The 23,502-nt window shown below is 38.0% G+C and overlaps 2 protein-coding genes across 3 annotated transcripts in view; one reads left to right on the top strand and one right to left on the bottom strand.

Moving 5' to 3' along the window:
- PLCL1 (phospholipase C like 1 (inactive)) overlaps window positions 1–23,502 on the bottom strand; it is a 499,112-nt gene that overhangs the window by 403,910 nt on the left and 71,700 nt on the right. The window lies entirely within an intron of this gene.
- BOLL (boule homolog, RNA binding protein) overlaps window positions 7,097–23,502 on the top strand; it is a 65,670-nt gene continuing 49,264 nt past the window's right edge. Inside the window, 5 exon segments of the mRNA XM_049887610.1 lie at window positions 7,097–7,117; window positions 7,870–8,013; window positions 11,326–11,417; window positions 13,334–13,388; window positions 14,119–14,194. Of these exon segments, the coding sequence (XP_049743567.1) occupies window positions 7,097–7,117; window positions 7,870–8,013; window positions 11,326–11,417; window positions 13,334–13,388; window positions 14,119–14,194 (388 nt within the window).

Genomic DNA, 23,502 nt, shown 5'->3' with positions numbered 1-23,502 from the left:
GGATTGATTATATAACTTCATAGTTCAAACACCTTCAATGGCCCCCATTTGCAAAGGTCTCCAGAATAAAATTCTAGCTCCCTATTAAAAAAAAAAAAAAAAAAAAAACTTGGCAGAGTGAACTGTGCATGGGCAATGGAGTCAAATAGAATTAAGTTTTGAAAACTGCATTCACCACTTACTAGCAATGTGACTAGGTGAGTCACTTTTCCTCTCTAAGATTTCCAATGAGAGAGAAAGTGCATGATAGAAGCTCAATAGCTTTCTTCCCACCTTCCACCAAGACCAAGGTTCCAGCCATGATGGTGCCTTTACCCAGGCCTGGACACCATGCTCCACCATGCCATCTTCTGTGCTCTCCCAGGCCTTTGATGGTAGTTGATATATCACTTATTCTACCCTGCTTGCATTTTATCGTAAGCATATTTTAAATATAATTATTATTTTGAATTTTCCGTAAGTTGCGGATTGTAGATGGAGCCCTGGCCACACAGTGATTAACAGCTATGGCTGCTAACCAAAAGGTCGGCAGTTCAAATCCACCAGTCACTCCTTGGAAACCTTATGGGCAGTTCTACTCTGTTATAGGGTCGCTATGAGTCAGAATTGACTCCACAATTTTTTTTTTTTTAGATTATAAATAAGGAGCCCTAGTGGTGCAGCGGCTAAGAGCTCTACTGCTAAGTGAAATAGCTTGGTTGTTTCAACCCACCAGCCACTAGGTGGGAGAAAGATGTAGCAGTCTGCTTCATAAAGATTACAGCCTTGGAAACCCTATGGGGAAGTTCTACTCTGTCTTATAAGGTCTCTTTGAGTTGGACTCGACTCGACAGCAACAGGTTTAGTTTGGTTTTAGGTGGAAAATATCTTGAGGACAGAGCTTTGATCTTGCTCATCTTTGTAACTCCCGTGTTATTGTTAGTTGCTGTCAAGTCGGCTCCAACTCATGGCGACCCCATGTACAACAGAATGAAGACACTGCCAGGTCCTGCACCATCTTCACAATTGTTGGTATGTTGAGTCCCACTGTTACAGCCACTGTATATTTTGAGTGCCTTCCAACCAAAGGGGTTCATCTTCCAGCTGTATATCAGACGATATTTTGTTGTGATCCATAGGGTTTTCACTGGCTTTCTTCCTAGTCTATATTAGTATGGAAGCTCTGCTGAAACCTGTCCACCATGGCTGACCCTTATGGTATTTGAAATACCAGTGCATAGCTTCCAGCATCATAGCAACACCCAAGCCATCACAGTACGACAGGCTGACAGACAGGAGGTCATAGCATTACTTATTACACATAATAGGAACTCCATAAATGTCTGAAAAGTTGAATTGAATTGTATAAAATAAGTGATTTATCCAAGTTTGAAAATCACAAATACCTTTTGGTGTCAGAATTAAGAGTTAGAAAAAACAGTATATTCTCATAGCCCCCAACACAGGCCTTGGAATACAGTTGTTCTCTAAATTTCGTTGGGTAGTGTGTCAGGCTGAATACCTACTGTGGTGAATAACTTACAGAATATAGTCTTCAAAAATAAGTAATTTCAAAGAATTAGCCCTAAGAAAAACTATGGACTTTAGTTAATAAGAATGTAGCAATATTAGTTCATCAACTGTAAAAAATGTACCACACAAATGCAAGGTGTTAATAGGAGAAACTGTGTGCAGGGAGTGGGAAGAGGTGGAATATGAGAACTCTCTGTACTTTCTGTAAAATTAAAACTGCTCTAAAAAATGAAGTAATAGTACTAAAATAGTAAAAAAATTAAAAAACAAGTGTTTTTAGATAAAAAAAGGAGGAGCTTGGGAAAAAGAGTATAGTAATATCTATTCAAATCCATCTTTTCTACTGGAAAAAGTACCCAAAGAAGATCAATTCTAATGGCATTGATCAGTAAAATTATTTTGCTCTAAATATGAATTTTAAATTTAATTTGAATTTGTATTCTCTGTTTCCACAGAAACTAAAACCTGAGAAAATGAGCTTACATTGACTATAATGACTTCTAGGATGCTTTAGCTGAAGTTTATTCAATGAACAAAAATATGTTTCCCAGTTTATTTTTGGTAAATAATATGAAGAAGAGCTAATCTTTGAACAGGCTAAAAATTAACAAAGTCTCTCTCTTATATTTTAACCCTTTATCTTGAAAGTAAAATAACCCGAACTCAAATTTTTGCAATAGAGAGTACAAAGTTATTACTGATGTAACCTTTAACAGTTGTTGCTGCTGATTTTTTTAAAATATATGGCAAAATGGTTTAAGACCACCAACTGAGGTCAGACAGACCCACAGTTAAATCTGTAATTTTAAACCTTGATGAAGTTACTTAACCTCCAAACCACCGTTTCTTCACCTATAAAATGAAGACAATACGAGTATCTGCTGAGGGGTTGCTGGGAGAACGAGAGTGATTATAAAGCATTGTGCCTGGAACAAAGTGAGCTCTTGATAAATGGTAGCTATAATAAAAAAAAAAAAAAAAAAAAAACTTTTTTTTCTAGTTTTTTTATAATAACAATTATTATTTTGCATAAGCTTCAAAAAACCAAACCAGACCCACTGCCCTGGAGTAGTGACCCTAAAAAAAAAAAAAAAAAAAAACTTTTTTTTCTAGTTTTTTTATAATAACAATTATTATTTTGCATAAGCTTCAAAAAACCAAACCAGACCCACTGCCCTGGAGTAGTGACCCTATAGGACAGGGTAGAACTGCCCCATAGTTTCCGAGGCTGCAAATCTTTACAGACTGCCACATCTTTCTCCCACGGAGCGGCTGGTAGACTCTAACCGCAGCCTTTTGGTTAGCAGCCAAGAGCTTTAACCGCTGTGCCACCAGGGCTCCTATTGCATAAGCTTACCTAGTTGTCATTATTTACAACATGATTGTATGTGTGTCTTCACAAAATTCTTAAAAACAAAATTAGAGTTCAATGGATGAACTCATTTGTTCTCAAATTTGAGTAAAATTCAAATCCCATTATTTTTCTTTTGGGATTTAGCTATACATATAGATACAGATGTATGAATATAAAGTCTCAGCTACCTTTTAGAAATATTCTTTACAAAGCAGACTTCTTTCAAAGGAGATCTGAGCCTACTGGAGGCTACAGCCCCTCCAGCCATGTCGTACAATCCTCACATCCTCAGGAGCGAGCGTGGCTTCATCCCTGGCCTGTCCCCGAGGCTGTACTGCGGCCCAGCAATGCTCGCCTGGGTCGAGCCCCCCCGGGAGTGGCCCAGGATGCTGGCCTGGGGCGGATGCCGGAGCCCGGACGGGACTGCACGGCAGCCTCGCCAAGTCGCCTGCGCTGCCCCCGCCCGCTCGGCAGGGATGAGTGACGGCGACAACAGGTGCATCGCGGCACCGCGGCTTCTCGAATCCCCGAGTTTGGCACGTCAGGCTCCGGGGGCCAGAGTTTGACTCTGGAAATTTCCCTCCTCGCTTTGCATCAGCCTTCGAAAGTCGTCCCTCCACCAGCTTCTCGCTCCTTAGTAAAGCCTTGGGGTCGCCTCAACCTCTCGAAGCCTTGCACTCCCAGAGGCCGACTCTTCGTCTTTAAAGGGGAGAAGAGGGAAAGGCGTGCAGTGCATGGAGCTTTGCATAACCGTTCGCTCTCTCCTCTCCAGCCGTCTGAAAGCAAGCGAGAGTGGCCTCAGAACCGAGCCCTCCAGGCCCGTCCTGAACAGCGGCGTGCTCTGCCCCTGAGACGTCCCAGCTGCGTGACCCAGGCCAAGCTGAAATCCGCCCGCCCGCGTCCCTCCCCTACTTGCGGCGCCCGGCCGCACCACCACCCACCGCCGGAGGCGACGCCGCCTGCCTCCGTCTGCCCCTCCCTCCCCCAGGTGGCAGGTTCAGGCCCCAGGTCCCAGCCTGCGCCTCTGCAGTTACCGCTGCCGCCGTCGCCGCCAGGGGAAGAGAGTCCCCTGTCGGGTAACGTGGTGTTGCTTCCTTAGTGTGAAGGCGCTTTCAAACTTTAGGTGTCCGTTCTTTTCCCCTCATTTTTGAAGCTCAGAGAAGATGGAGACTGAGTCCGGGGCGGTGAGTACGGCGGTCTGGGCCCCGGGGCCCAGGGGAGCAATGTGGGCCCCGTCCATCCCTGAGGGGCTGGAAGGGCGACGTGTAGATTCCAAACTCCCGCTGTTTTGTGGGAAGAAACATGACCAGGGTAACCCAGCGACAGTCGCGAAGAGTCGCCTGCCTACAGGCCGGGTCGGGTTGTATCCTAGGGTCGTATCGTGGGGTTGGAAAGGTGCGGCCGCAGGGCCTAGAGTGGCTGTGGGCAGGCCGGGGACTCTCAGAAAGGGCTGGGAGGTTTCCAGAGGCGGCCGGTGGCTCGGCCATGTGCACCGGACCAAATAAACCGCTTTCCCGCCGAAACTGGGCTCAGCAGCGTCTTTGACACTCTCTCCCTCCGGCAGGAGTCCGCCCAGCCGCCCAGGCCAGGAGCAGCCAGAGCGGCCAATGCCTCCTCTCCCCGACCTCTCGGTGGGGACTAGGAGGCCTGAGGGACCTGGGAGATAGGAGGGGGACCTGTGGCTCGGGTAGGCCGAGGAGACACTAGCGCCAGCGCACAGGAACCAGTCAGGGCCCGCCCGACGAGGAGGCTCAGGCGGCCCTGTGGACCCGAGGGGCCATGGCAACTTGTCGCCGCACCCCCGCCCCGGGCCCCACCGGCGGCCAATCAGCGCGCGCCACGCGAGGCCCGCCGGGCCTGCTGCGCACGAGGCCGACGCCGGGGTCGGTGCCGTTGAGGGTTCCCGCCACTGCTTTTGGCGGGTTTGCAGAGCAAAATTTCTCGCTGGTTGGCCTTCTTTTCCCTCCCGCACTTTGGTGGGGAGGAGGTGGATCCTCGTGTCAGTGCCCAAGTCCACGATGACCCGAGAGAACCCGAGGAAGGTGTCTCTGCGGCCATTTTCCCCAGCGCCTCAACTTACTGGCCTCTCAGGGGAAGGAGCGCCGAGGCCTTGACTGCGACGGTTAGCCCGCCTTCTTCCTGTTGTCTTCATTTGCAAAGTAGCGTATAGATTTCGTAGTTCTCAAGGGGAGAAGGCAGTGAGAAAACACTACCCCTGGAGGTGAACTTTAATAAATTGTTTCGTGCTGGAGGAGCCCTGGTGGTGCTGTGGTTAAGAGCTCGGCAGCTAACCTAAAGGTGACAGTTCGAGTCCATCAGCCGCTCCTTGGAAGCCCTGGGGGTCAATTCTGCTTTGTTCTATATGGTCGCCATGGGCTGGAATAGACTTGTGGGCAATAGGTTTGGTTTCTGTTAGTGCTGAAAGCTTTATTAATCGCGGGAGCTTTACTTCTCACCCAATAAACCCTTTGCGGTCGAATCGATTCCGACTCATAGCGACCCCATAGGACAGAGTAGACCTGCCCAATAGTATCGCTTATTTAGATGCTTTCATACCCTTTCAAAATTATTGCCAGCAGAATTTGTGACTTTTTTTTTACTGCTTAATTCAATGCATCTATATCCTTCTCTAAGGAGCTTAAATGCTGCCTCTGCTTGAGGTTTGTTACCTGCAGTTTTTACTAGGCTATTGGTCATCGTGTATTCTTCAGTTCTCAGTCTCTATAGCAGGCTCTCCTGAAGAAATTATTTATTCATTCACTCGACAAATCTTTACTGAGCACCTCATATGTACCCATCACTACTTTAGATCATGCCCTCATAAACATTACATTACATTCTAGTGGAAGAGACGATAAATATAAGAAGTAAATTATGTAGTATGTAACAAAGTGATAAACGGTAAGGGGAAAAATAAAGCATTTGAAATCCACAATAAAGTAGGATCCTTAGAAACTGGAGAATGATGTGAATTGGGTGTAAAAGTTGACTTTTCCTTTTCTCAGTGAGGTTTTTGTTTGTTTTAAACCTTTGTCTAGTTTCTCAAAATTGGAAATAAAGAACTCTGTTCATTGCTGTTTATTTCATCCCTCTTTCAATGAAAAATAATGGGACTTGACATTTACTCAAATTTGAGGATAAATGAGTTCATCCGTTGAACTCTAATTTTGTTTTTAAGAAAAGAATTTTGTGAAGACATTTATTTTCAATTTAACAAACAGGTTAGGTCTACACTCTGTAAAGAAACAAAGTGTTATCTCTAACAATAAAAATCCACAGTTTGAAAAATTACACTGAGTGTCCCATTGATACTTCATGGGTTCATCCATTCTAACTGAGCACCATATCCTACTGAGTAAAGTGACTGAGGTTATAAATAACCCACAGATACCTGGAGAGGATACTTTTAAGATGAGGTTCTCAATTTTTCTAATTGGAAACTACAACATGGAAATTATTAAATGTGGTGGCTTTTCTGTGCTTTAAAAAACTCCCTTCTTAGGCTGTATGTACCCCCCACCCTTAAGACTGGATAGAAAAGAGCCTATGAGGTGCAGCCTGTAGCCCCATAGCCACCACTGGCTATTTACCTGTACATCTTGCAGAGATTAAGATAGGGATGGTGGTTTTATTGGCCAATGAAGTGAAAGAGAACAGATGTGAAAACGAACAACTCCCCTACCTATTTGTGTTCATGTATTTATTTCTCAGAGCACTGGAATCATGAACTTCAAGTTTTTTGAAGCAGTCATTTAATATGTTAGACTGACTCAGAATTCCAAATAATGTTCCCTGAAGGAAAATAATTTGCAAGTTGTTGAATTGGTTTCTCTTTAAAATTCTATTCTCAAGTCTTTTGTTTCAGATGGACCTTAAGAGTCTACTATCTTGCCATTGTACAAAGGCTTGTATATTAAGATATATTTATTAAAATTTAAATTAGGTTCTCTGAGTTATAATTGTGAACATATGAACATGTACTGAGCTGAGTTCTTTGGTGTAAGTAGTTATGACTATGAATTATAAAATAACATTTCTTTACAAAATCAGTTCAATCTTCAAATTGACGGGGCATTTAAAAATTCCACTTTAGAGCTGAAAAACAGTGAACTTAAACTTGTCAGAGTTTCTCTATTAACTTGTCAATGCCCTTTAGCCAGAAAGCACTAGGAATATACCTGTAGTTGAATGACTCTTTGCAATAAGGGAGGACATATACTATGGGGAGCCATGGAGGCCCTCAGTAAGAGGGTGTTCGAAATAACTTATCGTAGGACTTAGGCTTGTGTTAGGTGATTTTTGTAGAAGGTTTAAGAAAGAAAGGCTTTGCTGTGGATTACATGTTGTCAGGAAGTAGGAATTCTTTGGTTGGGTATGTTAAGAATTCTTATGTAGAAAGCAAAAAAGTATATATTGAGGCTAAAGCTATGATTGGTTAGGAAAAAAAAAAAGAAGCAGTCACTCAAATCAGCCAGGACAAAGGGATATTTGATCATTTTTGTTGTTTGGACAATACTCTTGTTTTTGTCAATGTTCAGGCATGATTATGGAATGGTTTTGTTTTCATTTGATCCATCACAATCACAGAGTGTCCTTGTCTGATGTTGGTATTCTCGTAACAAGAGAAAACCACAGCCTAGCTATTGGCCTAGTAGAAGTACCAGGCCAACTCCAAATAATATCAAGGCCTAGCTGGTTGTGCCAGGCCAGCTCCCATCTGTCCAGAACTGCTTTTCTCTTTCTCAAAATTCTTTCTGAGTTTAATATTTCTCCATAAGATTTTTTCTGTGATTAAGTAGATTGTAGTTGAGAAATATTTACTATATGTTGTGTTGCCCCAAAAGCTGTTAGCTCTAATTATAATCTGCATTATATTCAGATAAAAGTAATGTTTAAAATACTAAGTTTTGTCTAAATGACTTGTCTTTTTGAAAGATACATTGTCTTAACCTGCATCAAAACTTGTGTCAGTGCTAAAAGGTTAAAAGAATTCTATTTTACAGCAAACATCAAATCAGACGCAAACAGATTCATTGTCTCCATCCCCTAATCCTGTGTCACCTGTTCCTTTGAATAACCCAACAAGTGCCCCAAGATATGGAACAGTAATCCCTAATCGCATCTTTGTAGGAGGAATTGACTTTAAGGTATCTATTTATGCACTTAATATAGCATTTTTTTGCATTAGAAGTTGTTTTATTTCTCAGAAACTTGTTTCTTTGTGTAGCTATAAAAATAAGAATGTATTTGCATAATGATCAGTAGGTTTCGAATTGTCTTAATATAAGTAATCTTTTCAACAGCTGTGTAATTAAAGTAGGGCGTATATAATTGTCCAGTTTCACATACCAGGAAACTGAGGCTCATTGACTTGACATAGGCTCCTAGCTGATTAGTGGCAAAGTGAATACTAGACTGTTTCCTGACTCATAGCTCTACATTCTTCATTTTACCATGCTACACTAATATACTTTCTTGAGTAATACTCCAGTAGCCCAAATAATGTGTGATCATAATTTTTAAAAGAAGACAATTAAAAAACAATTTAGCCATATCCAATAACCAGTTGCTGTCCAGTCTGTTCCAAGTCATGGGGACCCAGTGTTCAAGAATTTCCTGAGCAAATTGCTTTCTATGATTTAACTCAGAATTGGATCACCAAAAATGTCCTCTGCCCTTATCATAATAAAGCATCTTAAATACATCTTATAGTATTAAAATTATATAATCGGCCATTTCACTCTTTCAAAGAAACATTGTGAGATATTTTACAGCACTGTCATATAGGAGGTAATGGTGACTACCTACAAGAAAGATATGCTCGAATACTCTAAGTGGAATCCCCTTACTTCCAAATAGATAAATAGAAAGATATCCAGACTTCCATATTACATATTGGAAATTACAGGGAAAGTTATAACCCTGGTGGCATAGTGGTTAAGTGCTACAGCTGCTAACCAAGAGGTCGGCAGTTCAAACCCACCAGGTGCTCCTTGGAAACTCTATCGGGCAGTTCTACTCTGTCCTATAGGGTCGCTCTGAGTCAGAATCAACTCAAAGGTAGTGGGTTTGTATTTTTTAATTTAAAAAATCCTTGTGCCATTAGGGTATGATCTTTATAACTTAATATTTCTGCATAGGATTCTGTAGCTGATTTGAGTGGCTATCACATTCAGATGCTAACCATAAGGTTAGAGGCTGTATTTCACCCAGAGGTGCCTCAGAAGAAAGGCCTGGCAATGTACTTCCCAAAATCAGCCATTGAAAAGCTGTAGGAAAACAGTTCTAATCTCACACGCATGGGATCGCCATGAGTTAGAACAGACTGGACAGCAACTGGTTATTGCTATATAATCAACCTGTAGCAATTTAAATGAATTACCTTTCTCCCGTACAAGAAAATGTTATGCTTTTAGTGTATTAGCCAAAATAATGACTTACAACCAAGTATGTAATTATTTCAGTAAAAACGAAAAAAAAAAAAAGATTTCTCATGAAATGCTTATTTTAAAGATTTTCTGTTTCTATGGAAAATATTAATGGCTGTCCAAAAATATTCAACTTGGGTATTCTTGTTTAGAATTAATTTACATTATAATAGCTTCGTATATTTTCAAAAATACATCAATAAATATAAAATTTGTATGGTGTTCTCAGTTACTGAAGACTATCATCTACAATATTAATTTCGGAGTTCCTTATTACAGTGTGGTCATAGCTTTAAGGTAACTGCTAGGGCACTCTCCTTTATGTCCTTTTGAAGCATGGAAATAGTTTACTGTAGTAGCAAGCAGTCTTAATTTTTTTTAACTTCTTATATTTAGACACCTACAGCCTATGCCCCTTAATATTTAGTCATCATTTAGTTATCACTGACATCTTTCTAAGTCCTTACTTCTCAATGAAGAAATCGAGCTGGGAAATTGAGTTAGTGATTCTTTACCACAGAATAGTTTGAAGTAATGTTTTCAGATTTCTAACATAAGTTCTTATTCTAGCATTGATTCTGTTATGAGTTTATTGAAATAAAAGGCAATCATTTAATCTTAGATTAACTCAGTGTTTGTCATCATCCAGTTTGGCAGGCTTTATGTTACCAACTGGAGCCCTGGTGGTGCAGTGGTTAAGAGCTCAGCCTCTAACCAAAAGGATGGTAGTTTGAATCCACCAGCTGCTCCTTGGAAACCCTGTGAGGCAGCTGTACTCTGTCCTATAAGGTCACTATGAGGTGTACTTAACTAGATGGCAACAGGTTTGGTTTTATGGTTTGGTTTATGTTACCAACTAAAAAAAAACAATAGTACATATAAGTAAGGTAGCAGTAGAACTCAAGAGGCATTGCTCTGCTATTAAGCATGGCTCTTTTCCCATGCGTATAAATTTAAAAGAAAAATTCTAAGGACATATAAAATTACTCTTGAGGGCAAACAGTTATAGCTGAAACAGAAAATTAAATTACAGTGACTATAAGGTGAATACTTTGGGAAAAGATGATATGAGTCTAATATGAGAGTATTTCAGTATTTCAAATATGCAAAACTATCTTTGTAGATATCTTATACAAGTCTAATTATGATTCAAATTTTAATTCTTAATAATCATCATGATGTCTGTAATTAGCTGAAAATGGGTATTGAGTACAGGTAAATTATATGATAACTAAATCTTATAAACACTCCTTCTTATCACAAGTTGAGCTCAACTACCTTTGGAAATATATATACCTTTCCTAAGACCCAACTCTTCTGGGGCCTATGCTGATTAAAATAGAGCAAGTGGTGTAGGCCAACATAATCTACCACAACTATGGGCCTTCCTAAGCCAGAAGAGTCGGTAGTAGCATGCACTTAGTGTATATTTATAAACCAAACCCAAGCTCGTTGCTGTGGAGTCGATTCTGACTCATAGCGACCCTGTAGGACACAGTAGAACTGCCCCATAGGGTTTCCAAGGAGCGGCTGGTGGATTCAAACTCCAACCTTGTGATTAGCAACTGAGCTCTTAACCACTGCACCACCAGGGCTCCGTTATATATCCGTGCCTAATCCAAATTGTTTTAATATATATTTACAGCCATGCCTAATCCAAATTGTTTTAATATATATTTATAAAAAAAAAAAATAGCCATGCCTAATTCAAGTTGTTGTTGAAAAACTGACCAACTAGAGAACAAGAACCACTGAAAGAGTCCTTTAAATAGTGAGTTCTTTGTGGTTTTAAAATAACTCAGGTTAAAAATTTTAGATTGATATGGTAACAATTTAACAACATAATTACTACATCAAGCAAGGTGTTTATTTTAATAACCTAATGCTTTCACACATTCTTTTTATAATGAGAGGCATTCTTGTATTCTTATTATTTATAGCTTTTTATGTCTTCAAGACAAGTATAAGAGTTGTCTAATCTTTTTTCAATTAAAAAAATGTTTTTTTCATATTTTCTTTTTATGCCATTAGACAAATGAAAATGACTTAAGAAAATTTTTTTCCCAGTATGGGTCTGTAAAAGAAGTGAAAATTGTAAACGACAGAGCTGGAGTGTCCAAAGGGTTAGTATCACTAAAGATAATACATAGAATTATCATTTTTATTTTATTGGATTACTAGGTTTTGTTTACTAACTTACTTTGATTCCTTTTTTTTTTTTTTTTAACAATTTCATTCCCTCTTCTTCCCCCCTGTTTCTCACATTTGCTCGATAGTATGTGTGTGTACCTGTGAGTGTGTATTTTGAAGGGAAGGGGACACTATAGTATTCCTTAATTAGTTTGAAAGCTGTTCTTGGATAGGCTGAGGGACCATGTTAGGTAGCAAGAACTTAATATTGGAGGACCTAATGTCCAGTAGCTAAGGAACCAGAAGCTAAAGGAATCAGATACGTTTGGAATTATATCCCTACTTTAGACTATAGAGAACTTTGTTTTAAAACAGCAAACCCCAAGAGAATGGCTGTTGGCTGTGCCTCAGAGACCTAGTATGGAACTAATATGAGAAATATAACTCTGTGAGACTGATTTTTATTGCTGTATTGAGAATAAAAATTTAGAAAAAAGCAGCAGCATTTATCCAGAAATGTCTAATGATCTTAGAGTTGCATTAGTGGATTGGTGTGTACAAAAGCCAAATTTCAGAGAGGGAAAAGGTGATTTGCATAGAGCACTCATTTAAAGGAGTTTGACTACAAAGTGAAAAATGGATAAGGCAGTGGAGATCAATGAAGGACTGTGTTTGTTTTCTTGCAAGAAAGGCAAAACATATGTATTCATAGGCATTAGAAAAGGTACCAATGAAGTGGATAGAAAAAAATATTCGTGAGGAACATTAAGTGTTACAGATGGGCATTCTGAAAGAGATCAGATCCTACAGGGAGGTTATCTTTAAACAGATGAGGTATTTCTTCAGATTGCCAAACAACATTAAGATGAATTAAGACTGTATCAATTTTGTTGGCTAATAGAATTTGCATTATTTTGGTAGTATCCATATTTTATCGTTTAAAAAAAATACATGAAAATGTGCACTGTATTTTATGTTTTTTCCACTGGGTGGTGTATGTGTTCTACCAAAAAATTTTATGTAAAAATACGTCCTTAGCTCTTGTTTGGAAACCCTGATAGCTCTTGTTTAAAGTTTGGGATAGTAGAAAAAGCAAAATTCCTTAGTCAGAAAATGGAATTTTTTCTATAATACAGTAATTATAAATTGAAGAAATTAGTAGTCAAGAAATTTAGCACTATTCAAAAATGTTTCCTTAAGTTTCCATAATTAGAAATTATGCTTTGGAGAAATACTTTTATTTCTTTCTCTTTAACTAATTTTGGCTCTTTGGACATGGCATATATCATGTATTTGTATCCTTAAAAATGAACTTATATAAATTGAACTCTGAAGGTAGCAATCACATGAAAAGTCTCAGTTGTACATATTTTTTAACAGATACTATAGAAGGAAATAAGAAATATACTAATATGTATTTCCATTACTAATTTATATCTCTAATAATAATTACATAGTAAGCCTGCATACCCATTTACCAATGTAAGATATTTTGTGTTAAAAATTTTAGTTTAGTTTTTTTAAGTTTTTTTTTTTCTACTTTGATTCCTGTTTAAGCCAAACTCTTATAATTTTAAAAAGAGATTATTGGTCTAGACTGAAGTTCATTGCATCCCAGTTTATAAGCCAACCTATTAATTTGTCATGCTATCCTGCCTTAGATACAGCTCAAGGCTAAAAGTGTTATAAGATATCCCTGGCTTCTTTTTTTTTTTTTTTTGTCTTTTTGTCTGTGTCTCTAAGAGGAAGGTGACCATCTTAAGCTGTGAATGATTCCCCTAAATTTCCGTCCTGGTGCACCACAGAAAGATACTCCTATAGTGGCCTATTCTTAAAAATCAAAATTTGGGGGAATCTTAATGTAACACTAATATAATAGTTTAAGAAAATAATTCATGCATTTATTTAGGTATGGCTTCATCACGTTTGAAACACAAGAAGATGCACAAAAAATTTTACAAGAGGTAAGATGTTTTGATGTATTTAACTTCACTTTTAGAACTTCTTTCTTTGAAACTAATCTCTTAAGGTATTTATTTTAATAGCAGAGTTCCTATATAGTGATCAATTACTAAAAAAAAAAGTACTTGCATTTTAAGATGGACATCAGTCTCCAAAACAAATTGTATTAAAAAAAAAGATTAAAGAGAAACTTTATCTGCAGAAGAACAGGTTCCAAATCATTACATGGGCATGGTATTGAAGTTTTAATATAATTTTCACTTCGTTTAAACTAAGAACTTGAAGTTGTCTTTTGTGAAGTTTTAGTAGGATTTTCAATTAAAAACACTATAAACATAGGTTCCTAGAGGTTACTTAAAATTATTTTCTTTCTATTGAATATTGTATCTAAACTAAGAGTGTAGAAAAAGTCTAAAGTCTGCAGTTCAGTGTAATAACTTTAAGTTATGGCAAATTTAGCATTTAATTTTAATAGAGAAAATAGAATTTGAATTATATATTACTAAGTCCTCTGTTTCAAATGAGGAATTAGGGTCAGAGCATTGAAGCCAATATTGAGACCCATATCTTTTTTAATCTCAAGACTTTTCCCTTTTCACTTGCTTTCCTGCCTTCAAAGAATGTTACAGTCAGAATTTTAAAAATTCTTCCTCACTAGTTTTTCCTTATTGGTTTTATAAATAACAATGCCAAAAAAAAAAAACAAAACAATTTATTTCTTCTTTATTTTAGGCAGAAAAACTTAATTATAAGGATAAGAAACTGAACATTGGTCCAGCAATAAGAAAACAACAAGTAGGGATCCCTCGTATGTATTGAAATCTAATATTTTTTTCAACACTTTTATGTGGTTCTTTTTTTTGAAAAATTTTAAAAACATTTTATAGGAATTCTCTTTCATTTTATAAGCTTATTTTAGGAAAGTTGGTGGCCAAATGAGTATTTCTTACCACAAATCAATATATATTGATTTTTTTGGAGGGCTAGGGAAAGATTTACTTAATGATTCTTAGGTCATTCCATATAGTTACATCTATAAAGGAAATTTCTCTTATAAAAATATCACTTAAGATGTAGTACACACTTAGAATTAATCACAGAGTAAAAATACTGAAAGTGAAAATATAAAACTAACATCAGAAACTCTGTCTCCATGGTGTGTACTGTATACATAATTGGCTAAGTCGCATGCTTTCCTCAAATTTCTGTAATGCTTTCAACTCTACCCTTCTTTTTTCTCACTCTTTTCATTTATTCAATTAGTCATCTTTATAGTTATCTTTACCTGTAATATTTTTTAAAGTCTCTAGCAGAGTCTTTGACTAGAAGGAGAAACTTCACATATGATTAGGAGCTAAAATTTCTTGTTTTTCACCAATATTCTAATGTCTACTGGGATGTTTAAAACATTAGGTAGTTATTCAACATCTGTTAACAATTTAATAGATTTGCTCATTGGGACTGTACTGTTTTTGACTTAGAAGTTAACAGATACTGAGTTTAATTTTGACTTAGTATTTGTTAAATTAGGAGATGATTGAAGTGTTATATGAAGGTTAATACTTCAAAATGGAATGCACTAAATATGGCAAAATGCTGAATATTTTTGCACTACTGTTATTAGCTGAAGGAGTCCTTAGGTGGTGCAGATGGTTAACATGCTTCTCTGCTAACTGAAAGGTTGTAGATTCGAGTTCACCTACAGGCCCCTCAGAAAAAACGTCAAGTTTCAAAAAATCAGCCATTGAAAAGAAAACCCTATGGAGCATAGTTCTACTCTGACACACACCTAATAGTTATTTAAGAACTATTCAGTACAAGGGTAGATGCTGTGAATTTTCATTTATTTTATTGAATCTTCACAAAACCCATGTGGTATTTTTATAAATACACAATTCAGTCTTGAAAGGTAAAGTCACTGTTTTACAAACATTTCTGCTAAAATGCTCTCAAAGGTGGAAGAATATTAATTTTGATATGTTGGCAATCTTAACCCATTGCAACATACCAGAATTGCAAATGTTCTTTAAAGTCTCATAGTTTATATAAAAACTTTATGCACAATTTGCATTCTGTTCCATAATATCATAGTATTTATTTTAACATAAAAATGTTTACCCAAAACAATTGTTTGAATAAAAATGATTACCATATTTTCACGCAGATAGCACGTGTTCTACTTTTTTTTTTTTTGCCAACCATGCCTTCCCCCCATGAAGTATTTTTGTAAGCATGCTAATTTTTTTTACATGTTGCTGTAAATATGTAATGGGGGGAGGGCGCAGTTCGCAAAAAAACACAGATCGCCGGTGTTATTTGTGTAAAAATACGGTATGTAGGAACATCACCATGGTTAGCCAGTGCGTTTCCACATCTCTTGGCATACTATCCCAAACCCTTTTGGGCATACATACATAATATGAGAAGTATAACTTAACCCAATAGTGGTAGCACTAGCCTTCAAATGCAGGACTGTTGACTTCAAAGCTCTTTTTACGTGTCTTTTTTTTTTTCCATAAAGAAATACTGAAGAAATTATAGGTATTAAAAGAACATTTATGGAGAGTGATGTCACGCAAAATGGTGGAGTGAGAAGCTCTAGGGGTTGGTCTCTCCTCCAGACCAACAATTGAACTGGAAAGAGCAATTGGAATAAACTATTTTGGAATTCTGGTATCTGATTGGACACTTACAACAACCTCATAACAAAGGAGTGCCTGATGAAGGGAGAGGCTGCTGATCTTTCATAGGCAAGCCACAATTGCCAACTGGCTACCATCCTCCATTCCTCACCCCTACTGTAGTGGTGGAGATGGTGGCCCATGTTCCAAGAATGGCTGGGTTGATGCTACGGCAGGCAGAGGGGACCTAGCCCTCTAAAGATTGGGGGTTGTACATTTCAGTTGGTTTGGCAGTGCCCTGAGGGACTGGTGCAGATGATTGCTGTGATTTCACCCCTTGCAGCAGCAGTGGCTTCTCCCAGTGGCAGCAGGTTAAAGGGCCAATATGCCTCTTTTAGGAACCCTGGTGGTGCAAACAGTTGAGCACTTGGCTGCTAACTGAAAGTTGGTGGTTGAAACCCACCCAGTGGCTCTGCAGGAAAAAGACCTGAAGATCTTCTGTAAAGATTACAGCCAAGAAAACCCTATGGGGTTCTTCTGCTCTTTCACATGGGGTCACTATAGTTAAAATAGACTCAACAGCACCTAATGACATACCTCTTTATTTTGGGTGAAATCTGTCAGGCCACTAACTACAGAATGCACTTTTCAAAAATAGTTTGGAGCAATCACTAAACAAACAGACTAGTTTAGCCTTCATCAAGTAACAACAGCATTCCCTGAGGAGTGGGAAAATCAGATTTCCAGAGCCACCACATTATAATACTCAGAATGTCCAGTCCAACATGTCCATGTCCAACAAAACTATAAAATATATAAAGAAACAAGAAAGTATGCCCCATTTACAGGAAAAAAAGAATTTGACTGAAACTATCCCTAAGGAAGCTCTGACATTGGAATTATTAGTCAAAGATGATAAATCAGCTGTCCTGAATATATGTAGTGAGTTAAAGTAAACTACGGACAAAGAAGTAAAGAAAGTCAGGAAAATGATTCATAAACTGAATGAGGATATCAGTAAAAAGATATCAATTATAAAAAGAGGAACCAAACAAATGCTGGAACTCAAAAGTACAGTAACTGAAATAAAAAATTTATTGGAGAGGGGCTCAACAGCAGATTAAAACAGGCAGAAGAAGGGATCAGTGAACTTGAAGATAAGACAATTGAAATTATCTGAGGATCAGAAAGAGAAAAGAATGAAGAAAAATGAACAGCCTGAGGGACCTGTGGGACACCATCGAACAAACCAACATAGGCATCATAGGAGTGCTAGAAGGAGAAGAGAGATAGAGAGGCAGGAAAAATATTTGAGGAAATAATGGCCATAAACTTCACAAGTATGATGAAAGATATGAATCTACACATCCCAGAAGCTCAATGAACTCCAAGAAGGATAAACTTAGACCCACACCAAGACACATTTAGTCAAACTGTCAAAAACCAAAGAGTAGAGAGAATCTTGAAGGCAGCAAGAGAGAAGCAAATCATAACACACAAGGAATCTTCAGTAAGATTAACATCTGGTTTCTAATTAGAAACCATGGAGGCAGTGAAATAACATATTTAAAGTGCTGAAAGAAAAAGCTGTCGAGCAAAAATTCTATATATCCAGCAGAGCTATCTTTTAAGAATGAAGGAAAAATTAAGACATTCCTAGATTTAAAAAAAAGCTGAGGGAGTTCAGTACCAGTAGACATACACTACAAGAAATGCTAAAGGGAGTCCTTCAGGCTGAAGTGAGAAGACTTTAGATAGTAACTTGAAGCCATAAGAAGAAATAAAGAAGGCTGATAAAGGTAATTACATAAAAAAAATATAAAAGTCAATATTATTGTACTTTTGGTTTGTAACTCCTCTCTTTTTCATATATTATTTTAAAGGCAAGTGCATAGAAGAGTAATTATAAACCTGTGTTATTTATGACAATAACAATATAAAGGGAGAGGGACAGAGATGTGTAAGGGCAGAGTGTATGTATACCATTGTAAATAAGTTGGCATTATTTAACCTAGGTTGTTATAAGTTTAAGATGTTAATTGTAATCCCCAAGGTAACCACTAAGGAAATAACTAAGAATGGCACAGAAAAGAAAAGAAGTCTAGAATCAAAACAGTATACTACAAATATTCAACTAAATACCAAAAAAAGGCAATAAAAAAGGAATTGAGGAAGAAAAAAAAATAAGACATACAGAAAAAAAATTGCTAAATGGCAGAAGTAAATCCTTTCTTACCAGTAATTACTTTAAGTGTAAATGGATTAAATGCTCCAAGAAAGCCACCAGGGCTAATAAACAAATTCAGTAAAGTTGCAGGATACACAGTCAACATGCAAAAATGAGCTTTATTTTGATATACCAGTGCCTTAGGCTAGGTTCTCCAGAGGAGCAAAACCAGTGAAATGTATATATAAATACACATGGAAAGATTTACTTAAAGAAAATGGCAGTTGTGGGGGCTGGCAAGTCCCAAATCTGTGGGCCCAGCAGCAGGCTGAGGACCCTTGCTGGCTCATGGGGTTGCAGGGGCTGGTGAATCCAAGATCTACAGGTCAGGCAGCAGGCTGAAGACTTCTGCAGACTTATGTCCCAAGAACTAGACGTCAGGTAATGAGAAGAATAGGGGGTTGAATAAGGGGCTGAGAGAAAGAATGAGCTTTGCCAGACATCCATTTATATACTGGAGGCAGGCCACACCCCCAAGGAAACCCCCTTTTCAACTGATTGGCTGCTCATATCAGATCCCAAAATGGAAGGTTATTACATTATGGAAGAGCACATGCCAAATCAGAGAATCATAGCCTACCCAAGTTGACACATAACCTTAACTATCACACCCTGCAATAAGCAAACCAAAAAGGGAATTTCATTTACAATAGTATCAAAAAGAATAAAGTAACTAGGAATAAATCTAATGAAGGAGGAGAAAGGCTTGTATGCTTAAAACTACAAAACATTGCTGAAAGAAGACCTAAATAAATGGAAAGACACCCCTTCATGAATTGGAAGGCTTAATATTGTTAAGATGACAGTACTACCCAAAGCTTTCTGCAGATTCAATGTTAATTCCTACCAAAATCTCAATGGTGTTTTTCACAGAAATAAAAAATCCTATCCTAAAATTAATATGGTATCTCAGGGGACCCCAAATAGCCAAAACAAAACAAAAGAACATAGGTGGAGCATTGATATATCTCAATTTCAAGATATACTACAAAGTCACAATAATCAAAGCAGTATAGTACTGGCATAAGGACAGCCAATGGAATAGAATAGGAAGTCCAGAATTAAATTCTTATATATGGTCAGTTGATTTTTAACAAAGGTGCCAAGACTATTCAATGGGCAAAAGACAATCTTTTCAATAAAAAGTGCTGGGTAAACTGGATCTCCACATGCCAAATGATGAAGTTGGACCCTTATCTTATACCGTATACAAAAATCAACTCAAGATGGATCAAAGACCTAAATCTAAGAGCTAAAACCATAAATTGCTTAGGAGAAAAGTTTCATAACCTTGGATATGGCAATAGATTCTTGGATATGACACCAAAAGCACAGACAAGAATAGAAAAAATAGATAAATTGGGTTTTATCAAAATTAAAAACTTTTATGTATCTAAGGACACTATCAAAAGAATGAAAAGACAACCCACAGAATGGGAGAAAATATTTTCAAATCATATATCTAATAAGGGATTAATATCCAGAATATATAAAGAACGCTTAAAACTAACAACAAAACAACAAACAACTCAATGAAAATATGGGCTTGAAAAAAAAGATATCAAAATGGCCAATGTTGTTGTTGTTAGGTGCCATCAAGTCAATTCTGACTGATAGCGACCCTATAATACCACAGAATGAAACACTGCCTGGTCCTGCACCATCCTTACAATCATTATGCTTGAACCCATTGTTGCAGCCACTATGTCAAACCATCTCATTGAGGGTCTTCCTCTTTTCCACTGACCCTGTATGCCAATAATGACCCTGTATGGCCAATAAGCACATGAAAAGATATACAACATCATTTGCATTAGAGAAATGCAAAAAAAAAAAAAAAAAACCATAATGAGATATCACTTCATACCCACTAGGATGGCTATTATTAGAAAAACAGAAAATAATAAATTTGGCAAAGTTGTGGAGAAGCTGGAACCCTTGTACATGGCTGATGGGAATGCAAAATGGTGGAGCCACTATGGAAAACAGTTTGGTAGTTCCTCAAAAAGTTAAACATAGAATTACCTTAAAAAACCCACTGCCATTGAGTCGATTCCGACTCATAGCGACCCTATAGGACAGAGTAGAACTGCCCCATAGAATTTCCAAGGAGCGCCTGGCGGATTTGACCTGCCGACCTCTTGGTTAGCAGCTGTAGCACTTAACTACTACGCCACCAGGGTTTCCCAGAATTACCTTATGACTAGGTATATACCCAAAAAACTTAAAAGCAGGGACTCAAACAGATACTTGTACACCAGAGTTCATTGCAGCATTATTCACAGTACCCAAAAGGTGGAAGCAACTCAAGTGTCCATCAGCAAATTAATAAGTAAAAATATGGTATATAGATACAGTGTAATACTTTACATCCAGAAAAAGAAATGAAATTTTGTTCATGCTACAACATGAATAAACCTTGAAAACATGCTAAGTGAAATGAGCCAGACACAAAAGGATAAATATTGTATGATCCCACTTATATGAGTTATCTAGAAATTCATAAACAAAAAATAGAATAGAGGTTACCAGGGGTTAGGAGGAGAATGGATAATTATTGTTTAATTGGTATAGAGGTTCTGTTTGGGATGGTAAAAAAAGATCTGGAAAGATAGTAGTAATAGTTGCACAACATGGTGAATATAATGTCACTGAATTGTACACTTAAAAGTGGGTAAAATGGTAAAGCTTATGTATATTTTACCACAATAATTTTTTTAAAATAGTTTTAGATCAATGGATGAAAGGTAGTCAGTGCAGTAGGTGGTACTGTCTGTTCCAGTAGTGGGAGTAGGGGAAGAGTACATTTACAAAATACAAGGTATTCTTAATTTTTCCCCCAAATTAGTCCCAGCTACCTTCCTTGTTTGCCTTGATCAATGGAAAAGTCTCCTGACTCGTTCTCAAATCCAATCCTGCTGCCTTCCAATCACAAGGCAGCAACAGTGAGCTTTCAGAAATGCACATCTTATGTTATTTTTGGCTTATTTTGAGAGCTCTTCCTTTTTCTTTCTGTGTGTTAGCAATCTGGCTCTCTCAGTTTCAAAACACACCACCATGCCCCTGTCTTCTAAAGTCTCTCATACACTGTTGCCTTTACCTAGAATGCTCTTTGCCTTTCCGTTCCCCATCCCATTCACTGTTTAAAGTCAGCGTAAACATTTCCTCACAAAAGCCTTTTATATGCTCCATAGTACCCTATACTCCACCACCCATCTGTCATTTTGTCATACTGTGGTGGCTTGCATGTTGCTATAATGCTGAAAGCTAGGCCGCCATTATTTCAAATAAGCAGCAGGGTCACCCATCCCATAGTGGACAGGTTTTAACAGGGCTTCCAGACTAACGGCATAGGAAGAAAGGCCTGGAGATCTACTTCTGAAAATAAAATGAAAATGAACAACAAAACATTGTCCAACTTGCTTGCTTTGGGCATGCCATCAGGAGAGATCAACTGCTAGAGGAGGACATCATGTTTGGTGAAATAGAAGGCCAATAAGTGTATAGGAGACCCTTGGTAAGATAGACTGGCACAACAGCCGCAGTGATGGACTAGAACATGCTGGTGGTTGTGAGGATGGCACAGGACCTGACAGTGTTTCATTCTGTTGTACATAAACTCACTATGAGTCAGAGTTCACTCAATAGCAGCTAATAACAACCCTATACTACCTTTTCATTTTGTTTATCAAAATTATAATTTATTAATTGCCACAATAGTTAATGAGTATTTTCCCTACCAAACCTAACTTCTGTTAGGACAGAGACCATGTCCTAATTTTTTATTTATTTATTTATTTATTTATTTTGCAGTAACACCAGGCATAGTTCACTGCCTTGTAATAGTATGCACTCAAAATTTATTTACTTAACAGATAAACCCACGGTTTATCGATGTGCTTTGGATGAATTCATGAACCTCTTGAAATTGTGTGCAAAATTGTTTTTGAATGTATCTATCTCTGAGAAAAGGGTCCATGGGTTTCGTCAGATTCTCAAAAAGATAACCACTAAAATAAACAGTAATAATACTGGACAAAATTACAGTGAAAATACAAAAACTGAACAATGATAGTGCTACTTACAGTGATAGATTGATGCTACCTGAAGTGTGATTTGCAGACAGACAGCAGCAATTCACCCAAAATCTGTCAGAATGCAAATTCTCAGGCTTCACTCCAGGCTGCAAGAATGGGCTCAAGCTCAGCAACAATTGTGAGGATGGTGCAGGTCCTGGCAACATTTAGTTCTGTTACATATAAAGTTACAATGAGCCCTAATCAACTCAAAAGCACCTAACAACAACACTTCAGACTTACTGAGTCAAAATCTCTGGTGGTGGGGCCTGAAATTTGTATTTTAATAAGCTCTCTGGGTGATTCTTATACATGGTGGAAGGAACATTACCAATTCCAGTAATTTATATAACCTTGCTGGTCAAGTACTTAATCTCCCTTGTTTTATATAGCCTTTAAAGTCTCCTGCATGATAATTTTTTTCTTTTTTTTTTTGGTATGTATAACTTGGCCTGGGAGAACAGGCAGAGACCCAAAGTAGCCACTGAAGATTTGTGGTCATGTTTGCAACAGCAGCAGCTGTAACAAGCGAAGATGAGAGAATAAAAGAGAGTCACAACATGAATGAGTGCTTGCTGATAGTTGTTGTTGGGTCTGTCGAGTTGTTTCTCACTCATAGCAACCCTTTGTACAGCAGAACGAAACGCTGCCTGGTCCTGTGCTGTCCTCACAATCGTTATGCTTGAGCTCAGTGTTGCAGCCACTGTGCCAGTCCATCTCATTGAGGGCCTTCCTCTTTTTTGCTGACCCTCTACTTTACCAAGCATGATGTTCTTCTCCAGGAACTGATTCCTCCTGATTACATGCCCAAAGTGCGACAGAGTCTCTCCATCCTTGCTTCTGAGGAACATTCTGGCTGTACTTCTTCCAAGACAGATTTGTTCATTCTTTTGGCAGTTTATGGTATATTCAATATTCTTCACTAATATCATAATCCATGATGTCAATTCTTCTTTGGTCTTCCTTATTTATTGGCCAGCTTTCGCAGGCACATGCGGCGATTGAAAACACAATGGCTTGGGTCAGGTATACCTTGGTCCTTAAAGTGACATCTTTGCTGATAGTAGATCCAAAAATCAGTAGGTCAGAACCAAAACATCTTAAGGAAAATAAAATGTCCTTCACCTTCACTGTCTGCACCATCTTTGACCGTTTACAAATAAAATACTAAAAACCTGTTGCACTCAAGTCG

The sequence above is a fragment of the Elephas maximus genome, chromosome 6, assembly GCF_024166365.1.
Source record: "Elephas maximus indicus isolate mEleMax1 chromosome 6, mEleMax1 primary haplotype, whole genome shotgun sequence".
NCBI classification, from domain to species: Eukaryota; Metazoa; Chordata; class Mammalia; order Proboscidea; family Elephantidae; genus Elephas; species Elephas maximus.
The sequence above is the reverse complement of the archived record's forward strand: the minus strand, read 5'-3'. Positions and strand labels throughout refer to the sequence as shown.